At 47.4% G+C, this 14,372-nt stretch overlaps 1 protein-coding gene across 1 annotated transcript in view; it reads left to right on the forward strand.

Annotated features, from left to right (window-relative positions):
* The window catches only part of LOC134586403 (glucokinase regulatory protein-like), a 163,488-nt gene that overhangs the window by 81,862 nt on the left and 67,254 nt on the right, over window positions 1-14,372 (forward strand). The window contains exon 4 of the mRNA XM_063441904.1: window positions 13,326-13,394. Coding sequence (XP_063297974.1) covers window positions 13,326-13,394 — 69 coding nt within the window. The remainder of the gene's footprint in view (window positions 1-13,325; window positions 13,395-14,372) is intronic.

The raw sequence follows: 14,372 nt of genomic DNA on the forward strand, positions 1-14,372 counted from the left end.
AATACCCCATGGTGTGTATGGGGACAATACCCCATGGTGTGTATGGGGGCAATACCCCATGGTGTGTATGGAGGGCAATACCCCGTGGTGTGTATGGGGGGCAATACCCCATGGTGTGTATGGAGGGCAATACCTTGTGGTGTATGGGGGGCAATACCTCATGGTGTGTATGATTATTAGTGGTATTTATATAGCGCCAGCATATTCCGTAGTGCTTTATAATATTGTATGGCAATACCCAAATCAGCGACTTTCCATGCACCTCGTTTTTCTGCACCATTGAGACTAAGTAAAACTTAGTCCAGCAACTCGCCCTGTTGTTACCTACAGGTAGACCACCTGACATTTTACCTCTTAAACTACCCAACATTACACATACTGAATCCAGCACGGGAACAGGCTCCAAAGTTATAGCTGAGCCCTAGTCCTAGCAGGGACTCTTCTCCACTGGATCCACCAAAGTAAACTCAGGAACAAGTAACAACACCAAAGGAATATCCCACCTCCTCTCCAGCAACTGGACAACACACAGTTCTGGGAGTACAAGTTACAACTCAAGTTTATTGTCACATACACGGCTTTTATGCCCAGTCCCATGCAAGGGAGTTTACACTCAAATATGTCATCATCTGTGCCTGGGAGATGATTGCCTGAGAAAACTCCTCTAATTTAATTATCTCCCAGGTACAGAAAATCCAACAAAATATCCTGTACCCTAAAAGTACCTCAACCATACCCCAGAACCCCACGAAAAGTACATTACCCGAGAGCACCGATCTCAGTGTCCAATATATGCAAGTGTGACAAACTGCCATTTGCCACTGGGCATTGGAGAGGACTTATTGCTAGCCTCCTGCCCTGCGACTATGGCCCTGGAAGGTATTGCCCTTTGAGACTTGTATTTGGGCCCAATGGATGTTTGTATGCTGTACCTGGCCCTTTAAATACTTGGGAGCAGTGTTCCAACTTTTGAACTGGCACTTCGAATGCAGTCAAAGTGCCGAAGCCCTCGAAGTGCCGAAGGCGTCGAAGTGCCGAAGCCGTCGAAGTAGCCGCCATTACAGTCGAACACGTGGCGGCGGCCATTTTAATCCAGTCGAACGCGGTGAGCTGTACCTTCCCCTACCTTCGACACTGCGGCTGGAGACTAAGTCCCGTTCGAAGATTCGAACACACGTTAGAACGGGACTTTGTCATTTCTGGGTGTAAAACAGACCTCTGGTAGACAATAGAACACCACGGAAACAACCCCGGTTTCACTTCGACACTTCGACAAAAGTCGAACTGAGTTCGACGATTCGAACGGCGCCTTCGGATGGGACTTTGTAACTTTTCAGGGCAGAAATAGACTGACCGCACAGCCTGAATCTGTGGAACTGTTTTGGGCAGGGAAATGTGCTTGCGGTCGGTCATAAAGGACTTCCAGCTAACTCTTTAACCCCTGGATGGAATTAGCTGAATTTTGTATATGTTTGTAAGTAAAGTATGAGTATGCTGATTATTAAATGTGGTTTTTAATGAAGATTGAATGCACAGTTTTAAAGTTATAAAAATGTATAAAAATGTATGTTTAAACTGTATGTTATAATTGGGTTACCTCTCAGGCTAAAGGGAGGGAATCTGTGGGAGGTAACCATTGTGTGATTGGGTAATGTTTAATTGGATGTGGGCGTCTCCCTTGCAGGGGAGAATTGCATAAAAGCAGAGTGTGTGTAATTAAAGGAGAGAGCTCTTCTTGACCCTCAATACGTAGCCTTGTCTCGTTATTGGAGGGAACTGCTATATCACACTGGGGATTGCTATGCGCTGCATACTCTCTTGAGCTTTACTCACTTGTTCTTGTTCCTGTTACGCTCTCCTTGGAGGAGAGGTCTTTCCCACACGGTCCTGAATGCTGGAGGTTCATTCAGGGTGGAAGGAAGATGGCGCGGCTCCAGTTAAGCTACGGCGGTTGTGGAGTCTGCGGTGGTTGTGGTGTCGTCTGCAGTGCTGGGAGTCCTCAGGAAGCGCTAGGAGCATCCGTCAACGGAAGGCGTCCGTTACAGCAAGAATCACTCAGATCGGTTTGGCAGTGGAAGTTCTGCTGCAGGGGCTACGGACAGCCGAAAAAGGGAAAAAAAAGTGCTAGCAAGCGTCCATTCTGCTACAAAAGTTTAATTGAATATTTATTGGTTCCAGCAGCATCCTATTCATTAAATACAGGGATATATATAATATGGGAAGTATAGTAAAAATTCATCTAAATGGACGATTGCCTAAAATAAGTTTTTAAAGGGGCACTGTCAGGTCTCTTGAATTTATACCATTGAAACAGACACTAAACATCACGTGAGTTAACATTTTTATGTTATCAGCCGGGGCACACACTAAAAACAAAGAGGAGAAATAGATACAGAGTTTCATGTTTCCTCCTCTCTGTGCTGACTGCCAGGTGTAAAGGGTGCAGCTTATAACAATGATTGACAGGGAGCTAAGATGGAAGTGGCTCTCTCTATACCAGTGATGGCGAACCTATGGCACGCGTGCCACAGGTGGCACGCCGAGCCCTCTCTGTGGGCACGCGGCCACAGGTCCGCCATCACTGCAGAATAGGCGCCTGCCTGCCCGAAACGGCAGGCGCCTATTCTGCTTCCGGGTCGGGAGGCAGGGGGAGGGATCTGTGTAGCAGCTCCCCCGGTCCTCCCGCGCGATGCTGTGTGGAGCGTTGCCGAGCGTTACCATGGCAACGCTCCACACAGCATCGCGCGGGAGGACAGGGGGAGCTCATGGCAACGCTCCACACAGCATCGCGCGGGAGGACAGGGGGAGCTGCTACACAGATCCCTCCCCCTGCAGTACTTACCACCACCGGACCACCAGGGATGGCTGTGCCCCCCCCACACTTCATTGGAGGTAAAAAGGAGGGGGTGGGATACTAACACACCACCCCTACCCCCCCCAGAAGTACCCTTACTCCCCCAGCACCACCCCTACCCACCACAGCACCCTACCCACCACAGCACCACCCCTACCCCCCCAGAAGTACCCTTACCCCCCTGCAGCACCACCCCTACCCACCACAGCACCCTACCCACCACAGCACCACCCCTACCCCCCACAGCACCACCCTACCCCCCCCAGCAGCACCCTACCCCCCAGCACCACCCCTACCCACCACAGCACCCTACCCACCACAGCACCACCCCTACCCCCCAGCAGCACCACCCCCCCCCCCCCAGCAGCACCCTACCCCCCAGCAGCACCCTACCCCCCCAGCACCACCCCTACCCACCACAGCCTCACCCCTACCCCCCACAACACCACCCCTACCCACCACAGCACCCTACCCACCCCCCAGCAGCACCCTACCCCCCCAGCACCCTACCCACCACAGCACCACCCTTACCCCCCACAGCACCACCCTACCCCCCAGCACCCCCCCAGCCCCCCAGCACCCCCCACCCCCCCAGCACCACCCTACCCCCCAGCACCACCCCACCCCCCAGCAGCACCGTACCCCCCCAGCACCACCCCACCCCCCCAGCAGCACCCTACCCCCCCAGCACCACCCCACACCCCCAGCACCACCCCACCCCCCCAGCACCACCCCTACCCACCACAGCACCACCCCTACCCACCACAGCAACACCCCACCCCACCCCCCAGCAGCACCCCTACCCACCACAGCACCTCCCCACCCCCCCAGCAGCACCCCTACCCCCCCAGAAGTACCCCTACCCCCCAGAAGTACCCCTACCCCCCAGCAGTACCCCTACTCCTCCACAACATTACCCCTACTCCCCCACACACAGTACCCCTACTCCCCCACACACAGTACCCCTACTCCCCCACACACAGTACCCCTACCCCCCCACACAGTACCCCTTACCCCCCACAGCACAGCACCCCTCTCACACACATACAGCACCCCTCTCACACACATACAGCACCCCCCACACACACACACACACACACAGCACCCCCCCCACACACACAGCACCCCCCCCCCCACACACACACAGCACCCCCCCAAACACACACACAGCACCCCCAAACACACACACAGCACCCCCCCAAACACACACACAGCACCCCCCCAAACACACACACAGCACCCCCCCAAACACACAGCACTCCCCCCACACACACCCAGCACTCCCCCCACACACACCCAGCACTCCCCCCACACACACCCAGCACTCCCCCCACACACACCCAGCACTCCCCCCACACACACCCAGCACTCCCCCCACACACACCCAGCACTCCCCCCACACACACCCAGCACTCCCCCCACACACACCCAGCACTCCCCCCACACACACCCAGCACTCCCCCCACACACACCCAGCACTCCCCCCACACACACCCAGCACTCCCCCACACACACCCAGCACTCCCCCACACACACCCAGCACTCCCCCCCCACACACAGCACCCCCCCACACACAGCACCCCCCCACACACACACAGCACCCCCCCACACACACACAGCACCCCCCCACACACACACAGCACCCCTCATACACACACACAGCACCCCTCATTTACACATACAACACGCACCCTCCCCCACACACACGCACCCCCCCCCCCCACACACACACGCAATTGCCGTGTTGGCACTTTAAGGAAAAAAAAGTTGGCATGTATTGCGGTTTCGGCACTCGGGCTCAAAAAGGTTCGCCATCACTGCTCTATACTGACTGCCAGGTGTAAAGGGCGGAGCTTATAACAATGATTGACAGGGAGCTAAGATGGAGGTGGCTCTCTATACTGACTGCCAGGTGTAAAGGGCGGAGCTTATAACAATGATTGACAGGGAGCTAAGATGGAGGTGGCTCTCTCTATGCTGACTGCCAGGTGTAAAGGGCGGAGCTTATAACAATGATTGACAGGGAGCTAAGATGGAAGGGGCTCTCTCTATGCTGACTGCCAGGTGTAAAGGGCGGAGCTTATAACAATGAGTGACAGGGAGCTAAGATGGAGGTGCTCTCTCTATACTGACTGCCAGGTGTAAAGGGCGGAGCTTATAACAATGATTGACAGGGAGCTAAGATGGAGGTGGCTCTCTCTATACTGACTGCCAGGTGTAAAGGGCGGAGCTTATAACAATGATTGACAGGGAGCTAAGATGGAGGTGGCTCTCTCTATACTGACTGCCAGGTGTAAAGGGCGGAGCTTATAACAATGACTGACAGGGAGCTAAGATGGAAGTGGCTCTCTCTATACTGACTGCCAGGTGTAAAGGGCGGAGCTTATAACAATGATTGACAGGGAGCTAAGATGGAAGTGGCTCTCTCTATACTGACTGCCAGGTGTAAAGGGCGGAGCTTATAACAATGATTGACAGGGAGCTAAGATGGAAGTGGCTCTCTCTATACTGACTGCCAGGTGTAAAGGGCGGAGCTTATAACAATGACTGACAGGGAGCTAAGATGGAGGTGGCTCTCTCTATACTGACTGCCAGGTGTAAAGGGCGGAGCTTATAACAATGACTGACAGGGAGCTAAGATGGAGGTGGCTCTCTCTATACTGACTGCCAGGTGTAAAGGGCGGAGCTTATAACAATGACTGACAGGGAGCTAAGATGGAGGTGACTCTCTCTATACTGACTGCCAGGTGTAAAGGGCGGAGCTTATAACAATGATTGACAGGGAGCTAAGATGGAAGTGGCTCTCTCTATACTGACTGCCAGGTGTAAAGGGTGGAGCTTATAACAATGACTGACAGGGAGCTAAGATGGAGGTGGCTCTCTCTATACTGACTGCCAGGTGTAAAGGGCGGAGCTTATAACAATGACTGACAGGGAGCTAAGATGGAAGTGGCTCTCTCTATTCTGACTGCCAGGTGTAAAGGGCGGAGCTTATAACAATGACTGACAGGGAGCTAAGATGGAGGTGGCTCTCTCTATACTAACTGCCAGGTGTAAAGGGCGGAGCTTATAACAATGATTCACAGGGAGCTAATGTAACGGAACCGCTGGCATCCCGACCGGGTACCCTCCGCTGACGGATGCTCCTAGTGCTTTCCGAGGTCTCCAAGCACTCTGCCTGACACCATAACCACTGCAGACCCCACGAACCGCCGCAGTTTGGTTGGGGTCTCACCGACTCCACCCACTCTGGACCAAAGACCAGGGTCCAGCTTCCAGTAGGTGGACCTCTCCGAATTCTAGAGAGCAGGAACAGGAACAAGCTCTTAGCAGAGCTCAGCGATTATACCCTGGGGAGTATAGTGATTATAGCAATCCCCAGAGTGTTGTTCTCCAATCCCCCAAACATGAGCCGAAACTTCATGAAGGTACAAGATGATCTGAGGTGCTAGCACACCCAGTCTGGCTTTTATTACAGTTGTTGCAAATACAGGACCGCCCACAGGGAGGGATAAAACAACCAATCATATCACAGTTACATCCCCCAGATTCCCTCCCCTTATCCTGAGAGGAAACTCAATTATACATACAGTTAAACATACTTTTTACCCAACTTTCATAACTCTAAAACCATACATCCAATCTCCATAAAAATTGTATTATACTGTGTAAGATTTAATTGCTCACTCCTTTCTCAGTTGTATATATGACTACCTCCCTCAATACGATTTATTAGATGTGTTAGCATTATTTATAAGTTTCCTTTACTTTTCTGGGGAATTTATACCCTACAATAAAGGTGTTTTTATTTTTCGTCCATAAAGAGTAGACTCATAGAATTTTCCCTGGTGCCCCTGAGCTCATTTGGGCTTGTGTCCACCCTCAGTTCCTACATTTATTACATAATCAAGGGTTATCCCCTACTTAAGATTCTGTGGACACACTATAGATCCTGTTTATCAGGAGTCTCACTACTTTATAATTATTCGTTCTATCTAATAGAGGTTTCAATACCAATTACAGTGTGTCAACTCTTATATACATGATTCTCTCATAATACAATTGTAGCGGATTGGTACTGGGCTGTCCTACAAAATTCGTGGGAATAATTGTATTCGTGTATATTGCCAGTTTTATTGTGTGTAAAATACTGTATTCCTCTGGTTGTTCGGTAGAATCATTCGAATAAAGCAAGGGAATGAAACTACCGAACAACCAGACCACCTTGTGTGAAATGTGCCTTCAATTACCGTTTGCAACAATGTTGCAAACGGGTAATTAACCATCCGTGCAGTGTAGTCTTTGTTCTCTGGGTGGCCGCCATTCGGGATACGAACACATGGCGGCGGCCATCTTAGACTACCGAACAGCGGTGTTTTGCCGTCGAGTGTCTGGAACCGAAATCGGACACTTGACTAGGCAAACACCGCTGAGACCTCCAGACTCCCAATACTTCGTGGGGAAACTACCGAACGGCCCGCTATTCGGTAGAAAGAACCCCACGAACTGGGGGATTCATCCGAATCCTCGCCAGGCTACAGAACAGCAGTAATCCGCCTATTTCTATTCGCCTGTTTGTGACCGACCGCAGGGCCAAAATGTATGGAACTGTTTTCGGACGCTTTATCCCAGCGGTTGGTCAAAACTATACCTAGTCATAACTCCCGAACCCCTGGTCCGATCTGGGTGATTTTTGAGTATGTTGTTCACCCAGATCAGGGCTAGCAGGGGATACTATTCTTAAAGGGGTACCCTTACGTTTAGGGCTACATCCAGAAACTGTGGAAATTTGTGTACAGTATAAGAGGATTATGATGCTAGGGGAGGGGAGGAGATGTGTGGGAGGTTGCTAATTACCGATTGGACACTGTATTAATTGGTAGAACCTCCTCCCTTGCATGGGAGAGGGCTTTATAAGGCACTGTGGAATAAAGCTTGTCAGTTCTGCTCATGAAACTGTGTGTCGTCCAGTTATTGGGATTGCTGTTGGGATACTGCTGTATGACTTTACCTGCTGGAAACCTTGCCTGTGGATTTACCATCACCTTGTTCCTGAGCCTCACTGGGATCTCTAGTGGAGAATAGCTGTGAAAGATCGGCTCTCCGCTACAACAATATTGTCAACTCTTATATACATGATTCTCTCATAATACAATATTGTCAACTCTTATATACATGATTCTCTCATAACAATATTCCGATATGGCGAATTTCTTGTCTCAACTTAAGGAACCAAATCAATGGTGTACAGATGTTGAATCAGTATTCTCAGATAAAGATGTAACACATTTACCTGAACATGATAATATAAACTCTAAATTCAGGAATTTATCTAATATGTGTAAACAGCAGATAAGGCTGGGGTGGGAAATAACCTCTTTACAAAAATACCAAAGCAAATCTATGATACCGAGGGGGCTGAGGATCCAGACCACACCGAATATAGAAATGGATGACCCTGCCCTACTAAAAGAATGGTAGGAAGCGGCTGATACTTGTTCAAAAAAATTTATGGACATCCTGCAAAGATTTGAGGCAGGAAGATTGAAAACTGTCAATGAGAAAGTTAAGACTGCAATAGAGGATATACAAAGCTGTAAGGATGATCCTTCTTTCAGTACATAGGAACAAAGACTAGAACAAAATTTGAACAAATATCAGAATAATATAAAAAGCCGTAAACACAGGAAATTTGTCCGTGATAATGACGACTATAAAAAAGGAAACGTGTACAGACGTTTCAAAAAAACTATGAGGATGGATTCAGACCACTATGAGACATCCGAATATGAAACGTCTGACACAGATAGTGAACCAACCCCCACTACCAGCAGTAATCGGAAACAACAGGGCAATAAAGGAATCCTCAAAAAAGGAGTGACTTTTTTAGGGCAGCCCCCCCCCGAGAGGGGGAAACACAAAACTACAGACAAACCAGGAACAGGGGCAGGGCACGCAGGAGATATTAAACAAAGATATGAGAGTAGTCAACCTGTCGGATATCGCTCTTACCTCTATCCAAATAGAAGTCCTGATGAGAGGACTATCTTTTGTCCCAATTCCTCCATTCAACCATTTTGAATGGATTAAAGACGTCAATCTGTTCGGCAGAAGACTAGCCTTACACAAATTCTTTAAAATCAAAGATGAAAAAAAGGCGAAAGAACTGGGATTTAACCTGAGAGAGTACCAATGCCTACAGGAATTGGTTACCCTATTAGAGGATAATGACGATACCGTTATATCTACTCCATACACAAACCTGCGACCCAGGAGTAAATTTACCCCTAACCTAAGGGAGTTCAAAAATATTGACATGTTTGTAGAATCCACTACCAACATGATAAAAATGATCAATTCGGATATGCTTACTATGAAACCCAAAGGTAACCTATCCAAGACAGAATGGAAGGCACTCTGTAGCTTAAAAGAGAATGACAACATCATCATCAAGCCGGCGGACAAAGGCGGCAATATTGTGGTAATGAACAAACCGCACTATGTACGAACAATAGAAAACATTCTCCTTGACAATAAGACCTATAGAGTGCTTACCAATGACCCATCCACCAAATACCAAATGGAGTACAAAAAACTCCTAGATCAAGCATATGACGATGGCATCTTGACGAAAGAGGAATACTGCAGTATCTTCATAAAATGTCCAACAACTTCAACTTTTTATGGCCTCCCTAAAATCCACAAACAATATGAAACACTTACAGCTAGACCCATCGTTTCAGGGTCCAATAATCTCACCAGTAAGGGAAGCATATGCGTGGATAGAATCTTACGGCCATATGTAGAAACCCTACCCTCTTACCTCAAGGACACAAAGGATACTCTGAAATACCTGAAATCATTGACGGTACCAAGAGGGTCAGTACTCTGTAGCCTGGACGTAGAAGGCCTATACTCATCTATCCCACATTCAAGTGGGCTAGACCATGTGGGTTACTTTCTGGAGAAAAGAGGTCCAGAACATGACACCCATACAAAGTTTGTACTAAACCTACTGAGATTCATCTTGATTCATAATTTCTTCTTATTCCAGAATAAGTACTATCACCAGGTGCAGGGGACCGCTATGGGGACATCTTGTGCCCCTGCATATGCCAACCTGCACCTGGGTTGGTGGGAAAATTAGGTGGTATTCTCTGCACAAAATTCACATTATACGGACTTCATCTATGCATGAAAACGGTACATAGATGATATCCTAGTGATATGGACAGGTACCAAGCAATATTTTGAGGAATTTGTAGCAACATTGAATGTGAACAACATAAACTTGAAATTCACCATGAAATTTGGTGATCAAGCCCTCAATTTCCTTGACTGTACATTCACAATAACCGAATCCTTGAAGATCAACACCACCCTCTTCCGTAAACCCACATCAACAAACAATATGCTTAGATGGGAGAGCTATCATCCTATCCCTCTGAAAAGAGGTATCCCAGTGGGACAGTACCTCAGGCTAAGAAGAAATTGCTCATCAACGGAGGATTTCAAGCTAAAAGCCAGGGTATTAAGAGAAAGATTCAGAGAAAGAGGGTACCCTATAAGATGCCTGAAACAAGCCTACCAAAAGGCACTGGATAGTGACCGTGAAACCCTTTTGCAAAACAATAAAACGGATACGGATAAACAAATTAGATGTATAGCCAACTATGATGCTGGCTGGGAAGAAGCGAAAAAGATCTTAAGCCGATTCTGGCCACTTTTGACACAAGACCCACACCTAAGGGACATCATCCCCTCTAGAGTGTCTGTCACGGCCAGGAGAGGGAGAAATATAAAAGACATACTTGTACCCAGCCATCTATCCACATCTAGACATACATCCAAGAACTGGTTAACGGTGCAGGGCACATATCAATGTGGGAGATGTGTTGCATGTGGCTTTATCGCTAAGGGATCTAAAACAATTACGGATTCGAATGATACCACTACAATCCCCATAAAACAGTTTTTTAATTGCAATACGTCTGGAATGGTTTACCTACTAACATTCAAATGTTGCATGAAATACGTTGGCAAAACCATACGTCCATTCAAGAAACGAATAATGGAACACGTCCACTCAGTGACATCAAGTAGGGACACCCCAGTGGCCAGACATGTTAGATCTCAACATATGGATACACCCCGCTGCATCAAATTTGCGGGCATTGAGAAGATCCAGATGGGTAGGAGAGGGGGTGATCTGGACCAGGCACTCAAAAGAAGGGAATGCTACTGGATCCACAAACTGGACACCCTATCACCCAAAGGACTCAACGAGGGGTTTACATTCACTCCCTTCATTAGTTGAGTGACCTTAGGAAATCCATAATTGTAAATATGTATATATGTATATAAGAGTTTGTTTACTCGTGACCAAGTTTGATTTGACACCTAAGATACAATAGGGTTATAATACTTAACATAAGCTAACTCATATTGTGACACTATTCTAGCACATTAACTACACTCCCTATCAAACAGCAGGGAAGCATATGAGCCTAATGGGGATTTACATTGAGCGTACATTGTCATCTGGGATATCATATTCAGACCACATATGATAGAGATGCTTTTATAACAAGGCAAGGATAGATATGGGGACAACAGAATTATTTAAAGTATATATGCTGGCATTTTCTGTTACCTCTATACACCTCTACCTTCCTTTAAAATAAAATAAAATATCTCTCTTTATGGCAATAACTACCCTTTATACCTTTGATATGTACATTACACTATATCTCTGAAATAATAACTGTAGTTTTCTATGATTGCTGTAATTGACTGTACCTTTAATAGCTTAATCGCCCCCTGGTCATATTGCATCCTATAAATAATACATATAACATCATATCCTTGGGGACAACAAGTATGTGACTGTCCTTCTTGTTTGCTCCCTGCAACATACTGTGCCTTTAAGATATGAATAAATTGCGCTATAGACATGTATGTGATAAGGATATATGCATATGCCCTCCACAATTTTGGGGATTAAAACTGTGTCCTGAATCGTTCTTCAGGAGAGGTGTATAATGTGCAACAAAGACATTTCGTAATCTCATACCTTTTTTGGTCATGATAACATCAGTATCACATGGGCGGCAGTATCAGCACACGCCCCCAATGGCGAGGATGGGCGGAGCTATGACACCTAGACCGCCCATCATAATTCTGGCGCGAGAGAATCCAAATAGGTGCGCCCTGTGATTGGTTATCGGACAAAAGTAAAGAGATATAAAAACGAGCCGCTTGCATAGCGCCGAAACGTGCGTTAGGTTATGCTTTTTTAACTATCACCAGCACTTTGTGTGTGTTCACTAGGTGGGGGGAGGCAGATGAGAATATAGGAGACTGATGTTTATATCAGATTAGAGCAATTTGGTGCTTCTTAAAGCTAATGGCCGTGATGTTTCAGTTTAGTAACTCTACAACAGGAGCAATAGCGTGAATATTCGTTTCTTAAAGTTATGCTACAGAACCTTTTGGAGAGATTATAAGTTCTATATTTCTGCACAAGCTTTCCAGTGTTTGTAAAGCAATATACTGAGCAACTTGGGGCATTTAACCCCTTTTATGGACAGCTTATCTTAGGCATTCTGGTGAAGTTTTAGCAACTCTCCAACAGGAGCAACAGCGTGAATATCTGTTGCTTAGGCTATGCTACAGAATCTCCTGTAGAGATTACAACCACTGCATAAGCTTTCCATTTTTGTGTAAAGTAATATACTAAGCATTTGGGGCATTTAACCCCTTACATGGACAGCTCATCTTAGGCACTTTGGTGAAGCTCAGTAATTAGAAGTAATAGCAATATATCACATAAGACTTGCAAGTCCTGGACACAATTGATACTATGTTTAAGGCTTTAATGTCTAACTGTATCAATCCTACAATTGACTAAGTTAATAGCTCTACTTATAAGAGATACTATCTTTCCTTATTTCTTTCAAGGGCTTTTAGTCCTCTACAAGCAGTGAATATTGTCTCTCATACACAGATTACATAGATACCTAAAGAAACCCCTGATTAGATGGTCTCAAGTATTATACTGTGTAAGATTTAATTGCTCACTCCTTTCTCAGTTGTATATATTACTACCTCCCTCAATACGATTTATTGGATGTGTTAGCATTATTTATAAGTTTCCTTTACTTTTCTGGGGAATTTATACCCTACAATAAAGGTGTTTTTATTTTTCGTCCATAAAGAGTAGACTCATATAATCTTCCCTGGTGCCCCTGAGCTCATTTGGGCTTGGGTCCACCCTCAGTTCCTATCTTTATTCTGTAATTCACACCTCACACCTGGTTCTTATTAAATCTATAGATACATAACATAAATAATTCTGGGAAATGACAGTGCCCGTTTAAGAGAAAGATATTTTGTTTATTAATGCAGAGATATGATGGATTTTGTGATTTATATTCCAGCATTTAGTGACATATATCTGTTTATTTTCCAGAGGCTGTACAGCGAGTCCGTCCTGAGAACGGTGGCAGACATTGCAAAACGAGTGCGGGAAGTTCTCAAGGTATCTGATTAGAATGTGGTGGCAGACAGAGAGGGCAGCATGGCGTGTTTTACTGGTATGCCATGTGGTTAGAGCCCCAGAACTGGAACAGATTATCGCCAGTTAAAGCCGACTTGTTTCCATTGAACCCAAGAGCAGGCATTGCATTTCAATTTCTTTCTCTGACTTTCTGCCTGAGAACAGAGCTTAACAGAAATATATTAGTCAGTGATATTATGTTTCTGCAAGTTATTTTATAGACTGAGGCCCTGCACGCGCCATAGACTGAGGCCCTGTACGCAGCATAGACTGAGGCCCTGTACGCAGCATAGACTGAGGCCCTGTACGCAGCATAGACTGAGGCCCTGTACGCAGCATAGACTGAGGCCCTGTACGCAGCATAGACTGAGGCCCTGTACGCAGCATAGACTGAGGCCCTGTACGCGGCATAGACTGAGGCCCTGCACGCGGCATAGACTGAGGCCCTGCACGCGGCATAGACTGAGGCCCTGCACGCGGCATAGACTGAGGCCCTGCACGCGGCATAGACTGAGGCCCTGCACGCGGCATAGACTGAGGCCCTGCACGCGGCATAGACTGAGGCCCTGCACGCGGCATAGACTGAGGCCCTGCACGCGGCATAGACTGAGGCCCTGCACGCGGCATAGACTGAGGCCCTGCACGCGGCATAGACTGAGGCCCTGCACGCGGCATAGACTGAGGCCCTGCATGCGGCATAGACTGAGGCCCTGTACCTGGCATAGACTGAGGCCCTGCATGCGGCATAGACTGAGGCCCTGCACGCGGCATAGACTGAGGCCCTGTATGCGGCATAGACTGAGGCCCTGTACGCGCCATAGACTGAGGCCCTGTACGCGGCATAGACTGAGGCCCTGTACGCGGCATAGATTGAGGCCCTGTATGCGGCATAGACTGAGGCCCTGCACGCGGCATAGACTGAGGCTTTGTACGCGCCATAGACTGAGGCCCTGTACGTGG

Source organism: Pelobates fuscus, chromosome 2, assembly GCF_036172605.1.
Source record: "Pelobates fuscus isolate aPelFus1 chromosome 2, aPelFus1.pri, whole genome shotgun sequence".
Classification (NCBI taxonomy): Eukaryota; Metazoa; Chordata; class Amphibia; order Anura; family Pelobatidae; genus Pelobates; species Pelobates fuscus.